Here is a 20,095-nt window from a genome sequence, read left to right as displayed (position 1 = left end):
AGCCAGGTTTATTATCAATAACGGTGGTGAAATTTGTAGTAGAGGCAGTACAATGCAACTGATCTTGAAGAAATTACCGTAAGTTTAAAATAATGAGTGCAAAAGGTAGTGTTCATGGCTCCAGGGACTAGTCATAAAACTGACGGCAGAGGGGAAGAAGCTGTTCCTGAGACATTGAATGTGGGTCTTCAGGCTTGTGCACCATCTCCCCAATGGTAGTAAAGAGAAGAGGGCATGTCCCAGAGGGTGAGGGTTGGTAATGATGGATGCTGCCTTCTTGAGGTGCTGCGTTATGAAGCTGTCCTTGATAAAGGGGAGGATTGTACCCATGCTGGAGCTGGCTGAATCTACAGTCTTCTGGAGCCTCCCTACCCACTTCAGTCAGATTAGTGCGAACTGTTCTCGGTGGGACACAACGGTATTTTGTACCGGGTCAGACATGCCACAGAACATGAAGTCCCATTGATCAGTGCTGTTTCATTAAATCATTTTTATTACCTTTAAGTTTTATTGTAAATCAAAAACATCCTTTCCAGACGCATCAGTATTTGGTATTTCAACTGCTCTGCATACTACCATGAAAACTACAGTTATGGACACAGCTCAGCACATCTTGGAAACCAGTCTCTTCCTGTGGACTTCTGTCCACTTGAGTGAATATCCCCAATTCCAATTTTACTATTCATTTTATTAATCAAGTTAAATAGTTCCAAACTGAGGCATGTAAGGTATTTAGGTCAGTTATATCAATTCCAGAAGCATCATCCAATCTCCTTGGTTTCCTACAACGTTTGTCCTCAGTGTCAGATTTCATTGTTTCTCACATAGCCTTGCTGTAACTGCAGAGCCAGCACTGTCCTGACCTTGTCAATATTCTCAGTGATTCATAGAACATAGAAACTACAAAAACCATATCAATGAACCTACTATTCAGCTCACTTTGAAGGAGTCTCTGGGAAAGGGGTTAGGCATCTATAACCTTTATTCTTCTATTACCATCAGCCTCAATGATTACCTTCATATCCACTGAAGTTAATTCATATTATTTAATTAAATAGGTTTAACTTCAATATGGAATTTACTTTTGTGTGAGGACCTCATGATCTCACAGTACAGGCATTGCTCTCCTCTATACTGTCTATACTTCTCACTCCCTCAGTAAAGCAGCCAACACAATCAAAAACCCCATCCACTTCGAGCATACTGTCTTGTCTGCTCTTCCATTGGGCAGAAGATACAAAAGCCTGAAAGCACGTAACAATAGACTCAAGGAAAATTTCTACCCCACTAATATAAGGCTATTAAATGGTTCCCTAGTACAGTAAGATAGACTCTTGACCTCACAGTCTACCTTGTTGTGATCTTGCACTTTATTATGTACCTACACTACACTTTCTCTGCAGCTGTTACATTTTATTCTGCACCACGGTCGATGCAGCTCGACAAACCAGTGACTACCAGAGGTGCAGTACCCATGGTTGACCACGACCGACGGAGGACAGACACAGAGTCACATTAAACCATTAGACTATTCACACTGTCTAATGATTTAATACGTATGAACAGTATGCAGGGGCAAGCTTTTCACTGCATCTCGGCACATGTGACATTACTAAACCAATTCCAATTTTAATCCAGGTTGGTTTTGTAGTTTCAAATAAACTATTAAACCAAAAACACTGTTGAATAATGAGCACTGTTAATTTCCTGCTCACTTCAGATAAGGAAGTATGAAAGATGAAGCCGCACTTCTAGGACTAGTACTGTTATCCTTTTCATTTATAGCTGCACATTGCATTTCTCAATTTCATGTTGTATATATCAAATACAAGTTAGGATTTGTTGGTCGAAGTCTGGGGTAATAGGTCACTACTGTTTCGTGGGGTGGGGGAGGAGTATTTGCAGATCAGAACTTGGAAATAGCAGAAACCTATGGTCCATCAGGCTCAGTGATTCTTGACCCTATACACTTCTAACCTGGACTATTTACAGGAAACATTTCAACAATATACTCAAAATTCACTGGAAGGATAAGTGAAGCAAAGTCAGTGTCTGCACCGGCCAACAACCCCTGCGCTAAGGTCCTAGTTGCCCTGAGTGAAATACCTTGGTCTTGCCACACAGTTCTTGTGGCAGAGTTCAGACTCCAGAGCAAGCTGTCTCTTCCGAGCTTTGTCATGGGAAAAGATTAAGCAGGGAAAAGTATTTTAGATGCGCTCAGAGCTTTCCTGAAGAAATGAAACGTGCATTGACTCTAGGGAACCACTGTTCTGCTCAGAGTGGGGAAGTAAGACTCAGGGTGCTACTAAGAATCTCAAGAAACACGTAGAAGCCCTTCAGAAGTGACAGGAGTATCTCGTGTCGCAACCTACCCACTCTCCTGCCCCACCTATCTTAAGAGTGGATTGTTTGGAATGCAGCACTCCTGTCATCGGGAGCAGAAGCAAAGCACCCTTAATCCTGAAGAGGGAAAGAGAAGCGCTGTGATCTGTGTCCTCAGGAATTTGTGACCTCAGGACTTCATTTGGTTATCATGATATTTGCAAATGTTGAGGAGAGCAATGCCTGTACTGTGAGATCATGAGTTCCTCACGCAAAAGTAAATTCCATATTGAAGTTAAACCTATTTAATTAAATAATATGAATTAACTTCGGTGGATATGAAGGTAATCATTGAGGCTGATGGTAATAGAAGAATAAAGGTTATAGATGCCTAACCCCTTTCCCAGAGACTCCTTCAAGGTGAGCTGAATAGTAGGTTCATTGAAATGGTTTTTGTAGTTTCTATGTTCTATGAATCACTGAGAATATTGACAAGGTCAGGACAGTGCTGGCTCTGCAGTTACAGCAAGGCTATGTGAGAAACAATGAAATCTGACACTGAGGACAAACGTTGTAGGAAACCAAGGAGATTGGATGATGCTTCTGGAATTGATATAACTGACCTAAATACCTTACATGCCTCAGTTTGGAACTATTTAACTTGATTAATAAAATGAATAGTAAAATTGGAATTGGGGATATTCACTCAAGTGGACAGACTTTATTTTTCTGCCCGAGTTAGTATTTGCATGTTCTTGAGATCTCCTGCTCAGTTTCCAGAACATATCACCATGATGAGCTTTGGTGTCAGTGATAACCTGTGTTAAATTTCATCACCTTATTTCTATTTTCCTACTCGATTCTGACAGGGAAGATGAAGCCCCACTAAAAGACCCAAACTTGCACATTATTGAAAATACAGATGACCCCCACAGAGTTTGCATTCCTAGAAAGCCATTGAGTTGAATAAAAGTATATTTTGGGTTTATTTTACATCTCATAAATTCTGTGGGATTGACTCATTCTATATTTGTATTTGGAAGTGATTTATGAATTCTGTAAGAGTAAGTTTCTGTAACCTGAACCACTATAACATGGAGGTCACTATAAAAACATTGTAATTTGTTATTGATTGGTACATATTTAATCTTGTTTTCTAAGAATTAAAATAAATGATGTGAACATAGGCCTGTGCTCAGCAATACTCTGTGCTGGCTTAAGCTTGTTAATGATTAAAGTTATGGAACACTACAGCACAGAAACAGGCCCTTTGGCCCACCTGTCTGTGCATGACTAATAATTTGCCTAGGCCATTTACCTGCTCTTGGACTAAAGCATTCCATACCCATCCAGGCACCTGCCCACATTTGTCTTCACTGGTGAAATCGAGCCCACGTCCAGTGCTTCCAGCAGCTTGTTCCACACTCTCACCATCCTCTGAGTGAAGAAGTTCCCCTTGAACATTTCATCTTTCATCCTTAATCTGTGACCTCCAGTTGTAGTCTTGCCCAAACTCCATTGGGGGAAAAAAACCTGCTTGCATTTAGCCTAACTACACCCCTCATCATTTTGGAAATATCTATCAAATCTCCCATCATTATCCTACTCTCTAAGGAATGAAGTCCCCACTTATTCAACCTTTCCCTATAGATCAGTTCCACAAGTCCCAGCAACGTCCTTGTACATTTCCTCTACACTCTTTTGATCTTATTGACATCTTTTATGTAGGTAGGTGACTGGAGCAGTACACAATGCTATGAATTAGGCCTCAGCAACTTTGTACATTTTCAACATAACATCTCAACTACTGTACTCAATACATTGATTTATGAAGGCCAATGTGCCAAAAGCTCTCGTTATGACACAACTTGTGATGTTACTTGCAAGGAATTACCGATCTGTACTCGAATTCTTCTGTTCTACCATGCTCCTCAGTGCCCTACCACTCGCCATGTAATACCTACCTTGGTGTGTCCTCCCAAAGTGCAACGCCTCACACACTTGTTTGCATTAAAATCCATCTGCCACTTTTCAGCCCATTTTTCCATTGGTCTAGATCCCGCTGCAGGATTGGATAGTCTTCCTCGCTGACCTTGATCCCAATTTTGGTATCATTTGCATATTTGCTGATCTAATTTACTACATTATCATCCAGATCATTGCTATAGATGACAAACAACAGTGGACCCAGCACTGATTCCTGTGGCACTCCACTAGTTACAGGCCTCCAATCAGAGAGGCAAATATCTACATCCACTCTCTGGCTTCTCCCACAATATCTAATCCAATTTACTACCTCATCCTGAATGCCAAGCAAGTCAACCTTCTTGACCAACCTGCCCTGTGGGACCTTGTCAAAGGTCTTGCCTAAAGTCCATGCAGGCAACATCCACTGCCTCGCGTTCATCAGCTTTTTTGGTAATGTTCGCAGAAAAACTGAGATTGGTTAGACACAACGTACCATCCACAAAGCCATGTTGACTATTCCTAATTGGTCCCTGTCTATCCAGTCCCTTAGAATAACTTCTAACAATCTGCCCACTACTGATGTTGGTCTCAATGGCCTATAATATTCTGGCTTATTTAAAGAGTTTTTTTAAACAATGAAACAACTTTGGCTATTCTTCAATCTTCTGTCACCTCACCTGTAGCAAAGGAAGTTTTAAATATCTCTGCTAGGGGCCCCTGCAATTTCTGCACTAGCCTCCCAAAAAGTCTGAGGGAACACCTTGTCAAGCCTTGGGGATTTATCCACTTTAATTTGCCTCGACAGCAAACACCACCTCTGTAAACTGTAAATGGTCCATGACCTTGCTGCTGTGTTTCCTCACTTCAATAGACTCTGTCTGTCTCCCAAGTAAACACAGAGGCAAAAAATACTTTTAAGATTCCCCTCGTCTCTTTTGGCTCCGTGTATAGATGATCGCCGTGATCTTCAAGAGGAACAATTGTTCTTTGCTATCCTGTGCTCTTTGTCAGTAGAAGCCCTGGGGATTCTCATTCACCTTGTCTGCCGGAACAACTTCATATCTTCTTTTAGCCCATCTGATTTCCTTTTTGTGTTCTTTTGCATTTCCTATACTGCTCAAGTATCTATATTTTCTTTCTTCCTGCCTATACCTGCTATACACTTTTTTTCTTAACTAGGAAACCTGTTATCTTTACCTTTCCTTCTGACAAAAATATACAAGCTGTACTTTCACCTTTGAAGGCTTCCCACTTAACAAGCACACCTTTGCCAGAAAACAACCTATCCCAATCCACACTTGCCTGAACCTTTCTGATACCATCAGAATTAGCCTTTCTCTAATTTAGAGTCTCAACCTGAGGACCAGACCTATCTCTTTCCATATTTACTTTGAAACTAATGGCTTTGTGATCTCTAGATGCAAAGTATTCCCCTGCACAAACTTCTGTCACCTGCCCTGTCTCATTCCCTAACAGCAGATCCAGTATCACATGCTGTCTTGTTGGGATTTCTATGTACTGATTAAGGAAGCTTTCCTGAACACATCCAGCCCTTTACAGCATGGGAGTCCCTGTCAATATTTGAAAAGTTAGAATCACCTAATATCACAACCTTATTTTTCTTGCAACAATCTGCAATTTCTCTACAAATTTGCTCCTCTAAATCCCACAGACTGCTGGGTGGTTTATTATATCCCATTAATGAGGTCATATATTTCTTATTCCTTTGTTCCACCCATAACACTTCAGTAGACAAGTTCTCCAGTCTGTCCTAATTGAGCACTGACCTGATATTTTCCGTGACTAGTAATGCCACCCCTCGCCCTTTATTTCCTCCCACTCGATCATGTTTAAAACAGAACCCCGGAACGCTGAGCTGCCAGTCTCACTAATAACTACAATGTCATAATTCCATGTCGATCCGTGCCCTGAGCTTATCTGCCTTTCCTACAGTATTCCTTACGTTGAAATGTACACACTCAGAACACTAGTCCCTCCATGCTCAACCTCTCGATTCTTGTTTTTGTATGTAGGCTTGCATCTTTCCCCACAGCCGTTCCACCATCTACTCCGATTCCTATTCCCGCCCCCCCACACAAATCCAGCTTTAACTCCACCCCCCCCCCCCCCCATGCAGCAGTAGCAAACCTTACCATAAGGATATCTGACCCCCTCAGTTCGGGTGCGAACTGTCCCATCTGTATAGGGCCCATTTTCTCTGAAAGAGAGCCCAATGGTCCAAAAATCTGAAGCCCTCCATCCTGCACCATCTCCTTAGCCACATGTTAAACTGTATCTTCCTCACAAGCATGTAGCGTGGGTAGCAATCCTGAGGTTACAACCATGGAGGCCCTGTCCTTTAACATAGCACCTCGCTCCTTGATCTCATTTTGCAGGACCTCATTGCCCTTCCTACTGATGTCACTGGTACCTATGTGGACCATGACCTCTGGCTGCTCGCACTCTCACTTAAGAATGCAGTGGACTCAATCCGAGATGTCCCCGACTCTCACACCTGGAAGGCAACTTGCCATCTGGGAATCTCGTTATTGTCAACATAACCTCCTGTCTGTTCTCCTAACCATTGAACCCCCTATCACTACAGCTTGCCTCTTCTTCCCCCCCCCACCCCCAACCCACTTCCCTTCTGAACCACAGAGCCAGACTCAGTCCTAGAGACTTGACCACTGTGGCTTTCCTCTGCTAGGTTACCTGTTATTGAGGGGAATTGGCACACGAATATTCTGAAGTGGCTTCCTATCCCCTTAACCCCTCCTGACAGTCACCTGTGTCCTGCACTTTGGGTGTAATTACCTCTCTGCATGTCCTGTTGATCAACGACTTAGCCTTCCAAATGATCTGCAGTTCATCCAGCTCAGAATCCTTGACAGTCTGTTGTTTTTTTTTAAAAATAAAAATCAAACTCCAGATGGATGCTCTTCTTGCAGGTGTGGTCGTCAGGGACACCAGCGGTCTCCCTGACTTCTTGCATCCTGCAAGAGGAGCATTCCTCTCCTGTCTGGCATCCCCACTGCTCTAACTGTGCACTGATAAAGAAAGAACATTTAAAAGAAAAAAATTACCTACTGCCTTTGCCTCTACGAGCCAAATCCTTAACCTAAATCAGCCATGATGAAATGGCAGAGCAGACTCAATGGGCTGAATGGCCTAATTCAGCACCTATGTCTTATGGTCTCCCCACACTAACAATGGCCCACTCTTAGTGACTGCTCTGCTTAAACCTATCTTTTTATTGGCCTATGCCAAGTGCCTAATTATGCACAATCTAACGTCTCCTCAGGAGCTGTAGTGCACAGAATGTCCTGACTGCCCCCATTGTCTGTTAAACTCCCTCTCCCGCTACACATAATCTAACGTCTCCTTAGGAACAGTGGTGCGTAGAATGTCCCGACTGCCACCACTCCTTTTGAAATCCTTCTCCTGCCTCGCACAATCCAATGTCATTGTTTACGTTGTAGTTAGAAGTTCATTGCTTTCTGCAGAGATGATATTTGGATCATTGCCATGTCTGGTACATGCCTGCACCGATGAGCTGAAGTCAACTTCGTGCATGGACCTCTCAGTTCCTGAGGCAATGGGAAGTGCGCAGAGACCTAGACCCAAGGTTCTACTTAAAGCACCAACACTGGCTGAAATGGATGAAATGTGCATTTCAGAGGTAGGGATGTAACCTCATTTACTGAGTAGAAACTGATATTTGCAACCATTTGAGAAGGGCTAAGTCTATTTTGCTATCAACGTGCATGCCCAAAATGGGCAAAATCAGCACATTTGTGCATTTATTGAATAGACAAAATTCACATTTGTTAACTGTTGAGTTACTGTGCAATCCCAGAAACAAAGAAGATTTTTCTTCTCACTTTGGGTTTTGCTGATTCACAGTGCTGTGCAAAACCCTTAGGCACATATATATAGCTAGGGTGCCTAACACTTTTGCATAGTACTGTATTTGTCAACGTGGAGTGGAGAGCGAGTTTGCTAATCTGGCGGGAGCAAAGGACGTTGGGAAAGGTGAGTGTGGAACACCACAGGAGGGTGGTGGGACGGGTGGCTGAGAGGGAATGCCAGGGGTGGGTGGGGTGGCATGGGTGGAGTCACACCCAGCTCTGGGACATAATTTGATTCGAAACAGTCGGTTTATTGATCATTACAGAATGTCTCTGGTGCTTCCTGCTCCCTCCCCCTTTCCCAACCATGATTCCCCTCTTCCTGCCCCCTTCCCACTCAATCCACAAGAGACCCATGTCAGAATCAGGTTTATTATCACTCACACGTCATGACACTTGTTTTGCGGCAGCGGTACGGAGCAATACATAAAATTACTTCAGTGCTATTGCACAGTACTGTATCTTATAATTTTTAAACTGGCTCTTGTTCTTAACCTGTTTTAGTAGGATTAGATTTCCTGTTCTCTAGATTAGTTGTGAATGTCTCTATATAATGAATAACACATCCACTAAAGTGTACCATCATTAAATGTCTCCCTTTCATTTGTTAACATTTTTCATTGTTCACTTGCTAGTTTAAGATGCATCTGCCAAGCACAAATGTTGATTAATTTTTAATGAAGATTGTAATGTAAAACTTTTAGACAGCATGCTTTCTCAGCAACATTAGTTCTGTTTTATTTCTTTGCACACTGGTTGGAAATCAGCCTATTTTAGGAATTGCTACTTTATTGATCAGTGAGCATCTGAACCTAGTTCAGGAGGACAGTGTTAAATGTTTGGAAGCCAAAAAAATCTGAGGATGATGGAAAAATAAAATTAAAACAGAGAATGCTGGAATTTCTTTATAGGACAGACCACATCTGTGGAAAGAGAAACAGAGTTGATATTTCAAGTTGAAGACCCTTCATCAACTGGAAGGAGACAAAAGTAGCTCATAAGATGCAGGATAGGGAGGAATGTCTTTGATTTAATGCAATTGGGTGACATGGGGATAAATTGTAAATAAGATTATTTAGTCAGTGACTGAATGAGAGTAAGTAGAGAGAAAACACAGGAGGAGTTTGAAAATGCAAAGCAGGAGTGCAAGTCTAGCAGGTCAGGTTGAGGATATCCTCTTCTCCCAGAAAGGGGTGGGGGTGGGGGGGGTGGAAAACAAACATGCTGAACCAGTATCACAAATAGGCAACTGTTATACACTGAGATGGCAAGTTACCTGAAATTGTAGGATTCAGTGTTGAGTCCAGAAGTCTGCAACCTGCCCAAGTGAAAGATGACCTCAGGATTGCATTGAGCTTCATTGTAATTGGAAAAACTGAATACTGAATTCTACAAACACGAGGAATTCTGCAGATGCTTGAAATTCAAGCAACACACATCAAAGTTGCTGGTGAACACAGCAGGTCAGGCAGCATCTCTAGGAAGAGGTACAGTCGATGTTTCAGGACGAAGGGTCTCTGCCTGAAATGTCGACTGTACCTCTTCCTAGAGATGCTGCACTGAATTCTACAACTTTGGTTTTGCACTGCCATGATGGTGAGAAAGTGAGGGTCCATTGACTTTTTCAGGAATGCTTGAGAGCAGAAATGGCCAGTGTCAAACAACTTGTATAAATCCACTAAGATTTGGCACATGATGATGATGTTTATCTGATATTTTTGTTTCCTTTGTTGTGTGAGGGTAATGATCTCCACGTCTTGTGTAGAAGTGAATGATACACATATCAGATGCAATTGTGTTATTTTAAAAGGAAGAAGATTCACCAAGTGGAGAAATGCAAAGGGTTGCCGGCTCCCCAGTTCCTCTGAAACGTGATCGCTCATTCTCAGAACGTGATCTCATCCAGCTGCAGGCTGAATTTGCCTTGTCTCATTCGGACTCAGACTCTCTCTCAACAGAGGATTCCCACACAAGGTTACGTTCAGGGACTGAATCCGTAACCAGAGCTGTGTCTGAGCATAAAGGTGAGTTAATGGAATATCTCTTTCCATTTTCCTCTTGAGGCTGTATAATCATTAGACAATATGTATGGACTAGACTGAATAAATCTTAGTACATCAGTACTTGCTGACAGTAAAATGGAACTGGTTAAAGACAGAATTGTTTTCATTAAAAACAAATTGCCTGTGAGAAGGTGAAGTGATTCTATACTTTTGTTTTTACATGGATAAACTTGTAATACTTGTTTAAAAACTTGGTTCCTGACCAAAGGTTCACAATGTCATTGAGCAGTTCTTTAACTTCAACTTTCTGGTTTTGATTTCAACAATTAGGATCCCATATTTGTAAATTTCGCACCTTGTAACAGAAAAGAAGATTGTTATTTGGAGTGACTAGTGCGTCAGTTGGTCCTTCTATCAGTTTTCCCTTTCCCTGTAGATATACTGCCATTTGAAACTTTGATGCAGTGAGCATCCGATCAGAATCGGGTTTATTATCACTTTTTCATATGACGTGAGATTTGTTGTTTTGTGGCATAAGTACAGTGCAAAGACATAAAATTACTATAAATTACAAATTAAGTAAGTGGGTTTGTGGACTGTTCAGAAATCTTAGAGAAGCTGCTTCTGAATCATTGAGTGTGGGTCGTCAGGCTCCTGTACCTCAGTAACGAGAACAGGGCATGTCCCAGATGGTGGGAATTTATGTCATTTTTATTTTCAACGATTGCTTTATTTTGTAGTTACTCAGTACATTTATGTAAAAAAGATTTAAAATTTGCAACAGCCTCATGACCATCAAAAATATTTTACAACCAGTTAAGCAAACGTATGGAATGCTTGCCTTCCTTGGTCAGAGCGGAGAAAAGCAGAGAGGTTATGGGGCAGCTGTAGATGTGCTTGTGATGTATTGGGCTGAGGCCACTACTCTCTGAAGCTTCTTGCATTCCCATGTATTTGGTTTGCCGTACCAGACCATAATGAAACCAGTCAGGATACCTTCAACATCTGTAGAGGTTTGTTAGTGTGGTGACATGCTGAACCTCCTAAGAAAGTAAAAGATACTGGCATGCCTTTCTTGTGTTTGCTAGGCCCAGGACCCAAGTCATCTGATATGCTAATGCTCAGAAATTTAAAGCTGCTGACTCCTCCACTGATCCATCAATGTAGACCAGCACGTTTGCTCCCCTCCCCCACTTCCCTTCCTGGATTCAACAATTAGCTCTTTAGTTTTGCTGACAGTGAGCGATAGATTGATGTTGTGATATCGAGAATCTATCCTCACTCTGGTAAGTTGAATCAATACCACTTGTGATTCGTCCAACAATAATGTCATCGGCAAAGTTGAAGATGGTATTGGAGCTGTGCTATGGCATTGAAGGTTATATGCCAAGTGCTCATAATATGGATAGGTACTTGATGGTTGGCATGGAAACAGCGGGCTGATAGCTTGTTTTTATACTTCGATTCTATCTAAGACACTTTTGAAATATCACAATTATAATGTAGAAAATTAGATTTGTGGGTTTATCACTTACAATCAGAATAATGGAACAGCTAGTGAAAGATGAGCGAATTATAATTTTAAATCCTTTTTCAAAGACAAAGTTGCATGGCCAGAAAGTAGATTTTCTGTTTGTGTTTGTATCCACTGTTGTATGACAATTGAGCTGTCCTAAAATCCTCTGTGACAACCAAATTGTTCATGTAATCAGAAGATGTTATGACCATTGATATAAATACTATTGAGTAGATTCTCTTTCATTAGCTAAAAGTGGCTGAGCCTGGCAGTTCGAGCATGTTCAGCTTTCTCATTCCTTATCCAAAACATTAATTCCCCTGGATCATGAAAGATAAATTTAACCAGGGTCTCCATGTTTAATTGCTGCCCAAGTAAATCCTGCTATATCTGTGGGTATAGAATGAAATTGTTTAGACTTGGATATTGCTCTTGTAGGGTGAGTTACTCTGACTCTGGAATTGCTTATGAGGATGTGATGATGTGTGAAAGGGATCAGTGGATTTCAGGGAACTACTATGTGTGCAAACTGGCTTTGTTCTTCCTCTCTAAAGGACTGGATTCCAAACATGTGTTTGTTTATACTTTCAGCAGATCATAACGAGGAGGTATGGTCTATGGAGGCTCATAGAACTCGTTCTTCTTCTGCAGGGGGAGGGATCCTGCGTACTTCAAGGAGTATTTCTGAGAACCGTTCAAATTTTTCCAAATGCTCGTTGATGGTAAGTGCCTGTTGAAACTTGTATATAAGCTTTTAAGTTTCATACTTAAATAGTGTAAAATGTTTATTTTCAAAAGCTCCATAAAATAAGCAAATCTCTTGTGGGGGGGGGGGAATACATTCATATAGGTTTTCCTATACTTACTGGTTATTAATGGAACACGAAAAATGGGAGGAGCAGGGTAGGCCATTCATCCCCTTAACCCTGCTCTGCCATCCGGTATGATCATTGCACATCATCCATCTCAACATCATATTATGCTCCTCTCCTCTGTGCCATTTCTTTGCTTCATCTGTCTGTCCATTAGATATTCAGTGACATGGCCCTTTGGTAATGGATTCCATAGGTTCACCAACCTTTGAGTAAAGATGTTTCACTCCTATCACTCTTGAGTCCCAAATTCAAAGGTTGAGATCCTGAGTTCTCAAACCCCACCTATGTGAAATATGTTCCCCACATCTGTTTTGTCCACCAGTAAGAGATTCAGTAATTTCACAGATCCCATTTTATGGGATGTAGTTTCCCACACCCCAGTTTGTCCAGCCCTGTCAGAATTTCAGTAGTTCTGATTCCTATTCATCATTCTTTGAGTCCTAAACTTGGTCATCTTGACTTCTTCTCAAACAGTAACTCTGTCATCGCAGGAATAGCTGGTAACTCTCACCACACTTTATGGCAAGTACATGCCTTCTTGGAGAAGGAGATTGGAACTCCATAAGTGGACTTGCCAAGCCACTGAATAGCTGTATTAGGACATCCTTCTGTACTGGGATCTCCTTGTCATGAAGGAAAATGTACCATTTGTCACCTAACTACTTGCTGCATCTGCCTGTGTGTTTTCAGTAACATGTGTATCAGAACACCCATGTTTCTTTGCACATCAACATTTCCCAGTCTTGCATCATTTCAATTACACACTGCCTTTGATTTTCCTGCCAAACGGAATAAGTCTACATGTTTACTGTATCTGCCATGGTTTTATGTATTTGCCCAGTCTGTGTCCTCCTCACAATGTGCAAACCCATCCAGTTTGGTGTCATTGACAAAGTTCAAAGCATGATATTGGATTCTGTCATTCAAGTCATTGATTGCATTTAACACACATCAAAGTTGCTGGTGAATGCAGCAGGCCAGGCAGCATCTCTAGGAAGAGGTGCAGTCAACGTTTCAGGCCGAGACCCTTCGTCAGGACTAACTGAAGGAAGAGTGAGTAAGAGATTTGAAAGTGGGAGGGGGAGGGGGAGATCCAAAATGATAGGAGAAGACAGGAGGGGGAGGGATGGAGCCAAGAGCTGGACAGGTGATTGGCAAAAGGGATATGAGAGGATCATGGGACAAGAGGCCCAGGGAGAAAGACGGTTGGGGGGTGGGGGAGAACCCAGAGGATGGGCAAGGGGTATAGTCAGAGGGACAAAGGGAGAAAAAGGAGAGTGAGAGAAAGAATGTGTGTATAAAAATAAATAACGGATGTGGTACGAGGGGAAGGTGGGGCATTAGCGGAAGTTAGAGAAGTCGATGTTCATGCCATCAGGTTGGAGGCTACCCAGACGGAATATAAGGTGTTGTTCCTTCAACCCGAGTGTGGCTTCATCTTTACAGTAGAGGAGGCTGTGGATAGACATGTCGGAATGGGAATGGGATGTGGAATTAAAATGTGTGGCCACAGGGAGATCCTGCTTTCTCTGGCGGACAGAGTGTAGGTGTTTAGCAAAGCAGTCTCCCAGTCTGCGTCCGGTCTCGCCAATATATAGAAAGCCACATCGGGAGCACCGGACACAGTATATCACCCCAGCCAACTCACAGGTGAAGTGTCGCCTCACCTGGAAGGACTGTCTGGGGCCCTGAATGGTGGTAAGGGAGGAAGCCCCACCTCCCCCTCGTACCCCATCCGTTATTTATTTTTATACACACATTCTTTCTGTCACTCGTTTTCTCCCTCTGTCCCTCTGACTATACCCCTTGCCCATCCTCTGGGTTCCCCCCGCCTTTTGTCTTCTCCCTGGGCCTCCTGTCCCATGATCCTCTCATATCCCCTTTGCCAATCACCTGTCCAGCTCTTGGCTCCATCCCTCCCCCTCCTGTCTTCTCCTATCATTTTGGATCTCCCCCTCCCCCTCCCACTTTCAAATCTCTTACTAACTCTTCCTTCAGTTAGTCCTGACGAAGGGTCTCGGCCTGAAACATCGACTGTACCTCTTCCTAGAGATGCTACCTGGCCTGCTGCGTTCACCAGCAACTTTGATGTGTGTTGCTTGAATTTCCAGCATCTGCAGAATTCCTGTTGATTGATTGCATTTAACTACTTTTGTTAGCCGTAGATTTTTTTTTTGTATTTTTACACCAGGCCAGAATGTGTAACTATTGCAGTTCTTGCATTTGTTCCTTATTGTCAATTCATCGTAGTGTTTTCTGATAAAAGCAGCCAAATGATAATAGCCAAATCGTTCCTTGTATTTCCAAGATACTTTTGTTTACATTTAGAACACCAGTTTCACACTAACTATTTTCTATCTTAATGAAGAATCCTGTCAAGTTATGGTTACCCTACCTTACTCTACAATGAAAGACTATTAACTAACCATTTCTCAATATACAATCAAAATTCAATTTTTTAAAAATAGGTCTGTTTTCTGTTTGGATGCTTGATGTTCACACGCTAGGAATTCTTGAAATATCAATGCTATTTTGTTTTTGCCAATCTACAGTTGCTGTTTTTGGTATTTGCTGCCTGCATCTTTAACTGGTTGATGCCATCCCCTACATTACCAGTATTACTGGGAGCCTGCAGACAACTCCCACCAATGCACAGTTAATATCAGTTCCACCAAAACTGATTCTATCATTTTATGAACTAATATCCTTAGAATTGCACAAACCTTCATTTTCTAAGAAAACTATCCCAACTCTTTTTCCACTCTCCTCACCTCTAAATATAGAATATTCTTGGATACTCAAAACACAGCCTTGATCACACTGTGGCCATGTCCCTTAATGACAGTCAAATTATGTCTATTTATACCTACTTCCCTGGTAATGTGTCCAATTAGTTGCCTTGTGTATCTTGTACCTCAGAGCTGTTTCTCTTCCACTTTGCTTATCTGGTTCTTTGTTGATCACAAGCAAGAGAAAATCTGCAGATGCTGGAAATCCAAGCAACACACACAAAGTGCTGGAGGAACTCAATGAGCCAGGCAGCTAGGAAAAGAGTGCAGTTGACATTTCAGGCTGAAACCCTTCAGCAGCACTGATGTTGACTGTACTCTTTTTTTCCCAGATGCTGCCTGGCCTGCTGAGTTCCTCCAGCATTTTGTGTGTACTGCTTATTTGTTGATTTGATTTGTGTTATCTGATTATCCTTGCCACCACCATATTCCTGTTCATCTTCCCTGTAACTCCATGTAGAAATCTGATCTCTGCAACCGACGCTCCGCTTCCCCGACTGCTATTCACTTCATAGCCTTTTTGCCTGTAGTGCTTTGAATTGCTCACACTCTGGTTCCAACATAGCTCAAGTGCATTTGTCCCAATGGAATAGCTGTCTTTCCCAGTACTGTTGCTAATTCCCCACAAATTGAAACACTCTGCTTCTACTCCACTGTTGGAGCCAAGCATTCACTTTCCTGAGAGAGAATGAGTGGCAGCCTTTCAGGTCAGTATCTGCTCTTCTGTGAAAATAAAAACGAAGCATAGTTTTGGGGTAATGACCTTAATCAGAACTCGTAAGTGTCATTGACTTGAAATGTTGCCATAGATATTGCATCAACTGCTGAGTGCTTCCAGCATTTTCTGTTTTCAAATTTCAAAGTAAATTTATTATCAAAGTACATTTATGTCACCATATACAATCCTGTTATTCATATTCTTGCAGTCATACTCAAATCTAATAACCCTAAGAGAATCAATCACAGATCACACCAACTGGATGGACAACCAGTGTGCAAAAGACGACAAACTGTGCAAATACAAAATGAAAGAAAAAGTAATAACAAATAAGCAATAAACATCGAGAACATGAGATAGAGTATTTGAAAGTGAGTCTAGAAGTTGTGAGAACATTTCAGTGATGGGGCGAGTGAAGTTATTCCCTTTGATGGTTGAAGGGTAATAATTGTTTCTGAACCTGGTAGTGTGAATCCTGAGGCTCTTGTAACTTTCTGATGGCGGTAGCAGCAAGAAGAAAGCAGGTCCTGTGGGTGGGGTGGGGGGGTGCTGGAGGTGGGTGGGTGGGTCCCTGATGATGGATGCTGCTTTCCTGCAACAATGCTCCTTGTAGATGTGCTCAATGGTGGAGAGGACTTTATCTGTGATGGACTGGGCCATATCCACTAATTTTTCTCGGATTTTTCCATTCAATGCATTGGTGTTTCCATTCCAGGCTGTGATGCAGCCAGTCAATATATTCTCCAGAATATAGAGGTTTGTCAAAGTTTCAGATATCATGCAAATCTTCACAAATTTCTAATGAAGTAGAGGTGCTGCTGTACTTGCTTCATCATTGTACTTGCGTCCTGGGCCCAGGACAGATCCCCGGAAATGATGACATAGAGGAAGTTGATTTCCACCTCTGATATTAAAGGAGGAATTTTCTTTCCTCCTCTAAATATGTTCTTTGCAGTTTAATCCTAACCTTTCCCATCACTGCTGATATCTTTAGGGTCTCTGCTCCTGTTTGCTTCCTTGCCCTCTCCCCGCCTGTTTTGCGTGTGGTTAATGGTTTCAATGGGGAACTGCCTGTGTGCATATATTCAAATGGAACCAATGGATTCAGAAAATTTGCAAGGGTTCTCCAATATTGCTTTTGGGATTTACCTCTCGGATTCTGCACTGTCCAGATCTGAAACAATGTAATGGGGATGAGAGGACTGCAGACGTGCAGGCAAAGGGAAATAAAGTTCTGCCATTTTTAATTTTAATTTTTAAACATCTCTCAATGTCAAAGGCATTTAAGAACTAGAATCCACGGCAATGTTCGACAGCTGGCAAGTCTCCATCCTGAGCTGACTTCAGTCTAAGTTTATCATGGGCATTCTGGAGGCAGGATTTTAGCCCTGCACCACCTGAGGCTTGGTCACAGTCGGGGCCACTCTGTCTGATTTGGGTGCAGAAGTTGGTGAAACTGAACCTCGGGATCCAGCCCAGGTAAATGCAGGTGATCATTGACCATGGCTGACAATTTCAGACAGCAGGATGTCATGCAAGATATGGCCCATTATTTTTGTCCTTTTTTTTTAAAAGAAAAAGTGAATTTAAACCCCTGAATAAATCAGAAACAGCATAGGTGTTGCTGAGTCATATATGATACAGGCGACCCTCCCCCAAGTTACAGCTGTTTGGGGAATGAAAACTCACTCTTACAGAATTCACAAATCACTACCCAAAATTCTGAGATGCAGAATAAAATTCTGAGAATGAATTTGTGAAAACAGTACAAATTTGTGGAAACACAGATAATGCAGCTTCACATTACAGGGAATCTTGATTTTTGCAATCTTGACTTTGTTTTTCTAGGATTGCAACCCCACCCTGTGACAAAGGGTTCACATGGAAATGTGTGCACGATGTGGGCACCGCCTCTCCTGTAGCTATCAAATCCTCTATTCTTAACTATGTAATCAATACTGGGAGTTACTCTTTCTAGGAATCTCGGTACATTCTGTACTTGTAACATCCAGACAGATTATGGCAGGGAGACTCAGACTGGAATCTGTTTCTGTACAGGAGGAGTTCAGTCACCCTGTAGAAAGTCTGGCACTGACTGTGGAAGAAATAATTAATGTTCGAAAAGTCTTGGTTAAAGCTGAAATGGAAAAGTTTCTGCAAAACAAAGATCTCTACAATGGCCTGAAAAAGGGGAAGGTTTGTATCTTTCATGTTTGCTCAATGATCATCATTCAGTTCCTACTGGCTATTATCTGTTACTACTTTCTGCTAAAACAATGTCCCTAAGCAGTCATTCATCACCAGTTTTTATGCAGGCTTTAGAAGAAGCCAGGTGGCTCTCTGTGTGACTTTACAAATTCAGTTTTGCTGTAGCCAGTGAGCAGTACACATCAATCCTGGAGCCAGCTAGCACTCCCTGAGGGTGTGAATCCGGGAGCGTCCCCACAGATCCCGAGGGTATAAATCAGAGAGCGTTCAATCCCATGCGTACCCACACATCCTGAGCATGTGACGCTGGGAGCATTCAGGCACATCCTGAGGCTCCAAGTCCTGCATGTACTCCGCTATCACATGTACTGGACCAATATCCAGAAACTAAAAATTAACTTGAGAATCTCTTTCACACATTGTGATCTGTAATTTTGTTAAAGAACTTCCCTGCATTTATCGAAACCGAACTAATAAACTGTTACAGGAAATGGAAATAGTGGGAATTTTATTAATTTAGAATTGTTACTAGAAACCTGTATTTTCAATGTTCCTGTTTTGCTTGAGTTCTCAGCTTGTTTAACTCTCACAGCACGACTCTGGCAGCATCAAGCAAATAAAGTGACATGTGACTTTGCTTACCATGTCAAACCAAAGGCAACATTAACCTTTGTGCACCAGAACAGATAAAACATTTATGTACAGAGGAAAATATGCCCTCATGAACTCATCCATCCATGCAAAGTATTCCATTGTACTGTATATGGTGATTTTGGTTTTGGGGATTGTGATGTTCTGCCTTTGCCCTGCAGGTATGCTGCTGCTGTAAAACTAAGTTCCCCATGTTATCGTGGCCTTCAACATGTCTCTTTTGTAAAAGGTAACCGACTGGCAATAACTATTTTACTCTGGAATCTCTTACTGTGAGTGTGCTGATTAGCATTTTCATCAAAATATCAGAGGGGACCACCAGTATTCCAGTTAATCAGCTGATTCATTGGTGACAAAAGATGTCCCAGACTGGTGGTTTTTTCCCCAAAGTAAAGCTGTGGGAAACAGATGGATTTAAACTCCCTTCCTGGTGTATTTCAGAGAGAACCTTTGTGCATTCTACAAATAATAAAAAACATAAATACTAGCTAATTCTCCAAATTGCAAAGTACACAAAATATTTAAAGTGTATTTAATACCATCTGATGTTCTTCTGTATTAAAAATGTTATATAAGAGCTATTTGTTCATGTTTTTACATCAGTGTAGATTGAATGATAGTTTAATTTTGACAAATGTATTCAATACCAAAATTTGCAGATATTTGTCATGTTACTACAATTTAACAAAATCTTTCAGCTTAATCTTTCTGCATTTTGAACAAAATACACTGACTTTGTATAAAAAAGGCAAACTTAATAAAAAAAATTATTGAAAGAAACATTAAAAACAAATCCAAAGATTTTAGTAGTTATGGAACACTAGTTTAAATATTTAATTTTCCAGCACTGCACACATTTTCTTACTGTCCAATCCCTTGTATTTTATTTCTCTTAGATCTGTCTGTGGTTCCTGCAGTTTGAAGGTAAGAACTGCTTCAATTGATTGGAATCTTACCTCGCAAATGTGATAAACGAAGTTTCAATTCTCTTTTTACCTGATAAATTGCTGCTGGTTAGGTGTTTTACCAAATCTACAGATTGGCTTAAGACATTATAACATATAATTATTTAAAAAAAAAACTATTAAGATGAAAAAGAATACCACTGTATCGAGTACAGGAATTGTTCATTTATAA

General features: G+C 41.5%; 1 protein-coding gene across 3 annotated transcripts in view; it reads left to right on the top strand.

The window, feature by feature from the left end:
- The window catches only part of spire2 (spire-type actin nucleation factor 2), a 104,068-nt gene that overhangs the window by 70,158 nt on the left and 13,815 nt on the right, over nt 1-20,095 (top strand). The window contains exons 9-14 of one of the 3 annotated variants that reach the window (XM_063067031.1): nt 7,794-7,969; nt 10,009-10,222; nt 12,369-12,439; nt 18,158-18,295; nt 19,120-19,187; nt 19,855-19,882. In XM_063067031.1, the coding sequence (XP_062923101.1) occupies nt 7,794-7,969; nt 10,009-10,222; nt 12,369-12,439; nt 18,158-18,295; nt 19,120-19,187; nt 19,855-19,882 (695 nt within the window). Of the gene's footprint in view, nt 1-7,793; nt 7,970-10,008; nt 10,223-12,308; nt 12,440-18,157; nt 18,296-19,119; nt 19,188-19,854; nt 19,883-20,095 lie in introns of all 3 variants that reach the window. The other 2 variants (XM_063067030.1, XM_063067029.1) reach the window with 2 other exon arrangements.

Source organism: Mobula hypostoma, chromosome 14 (assembly GCF_963921235.1).
Source record: "Mobula hypostoma chromosome 14, sMobHyp1.1, whole genome shotgun sequence".
Taxonomy (NCBI): Eukaryota; Metazoa; Chordata; class Chondrichthyes; order Myliobatiformes; family Myliobatidae; genus Mobula; species Mobula hypostoma.
The sequence above is the reverse complement of the archived record's forward strand: the minus strand, read 5'-3'. Positions and strand labels throughout refer to the sequence as shown.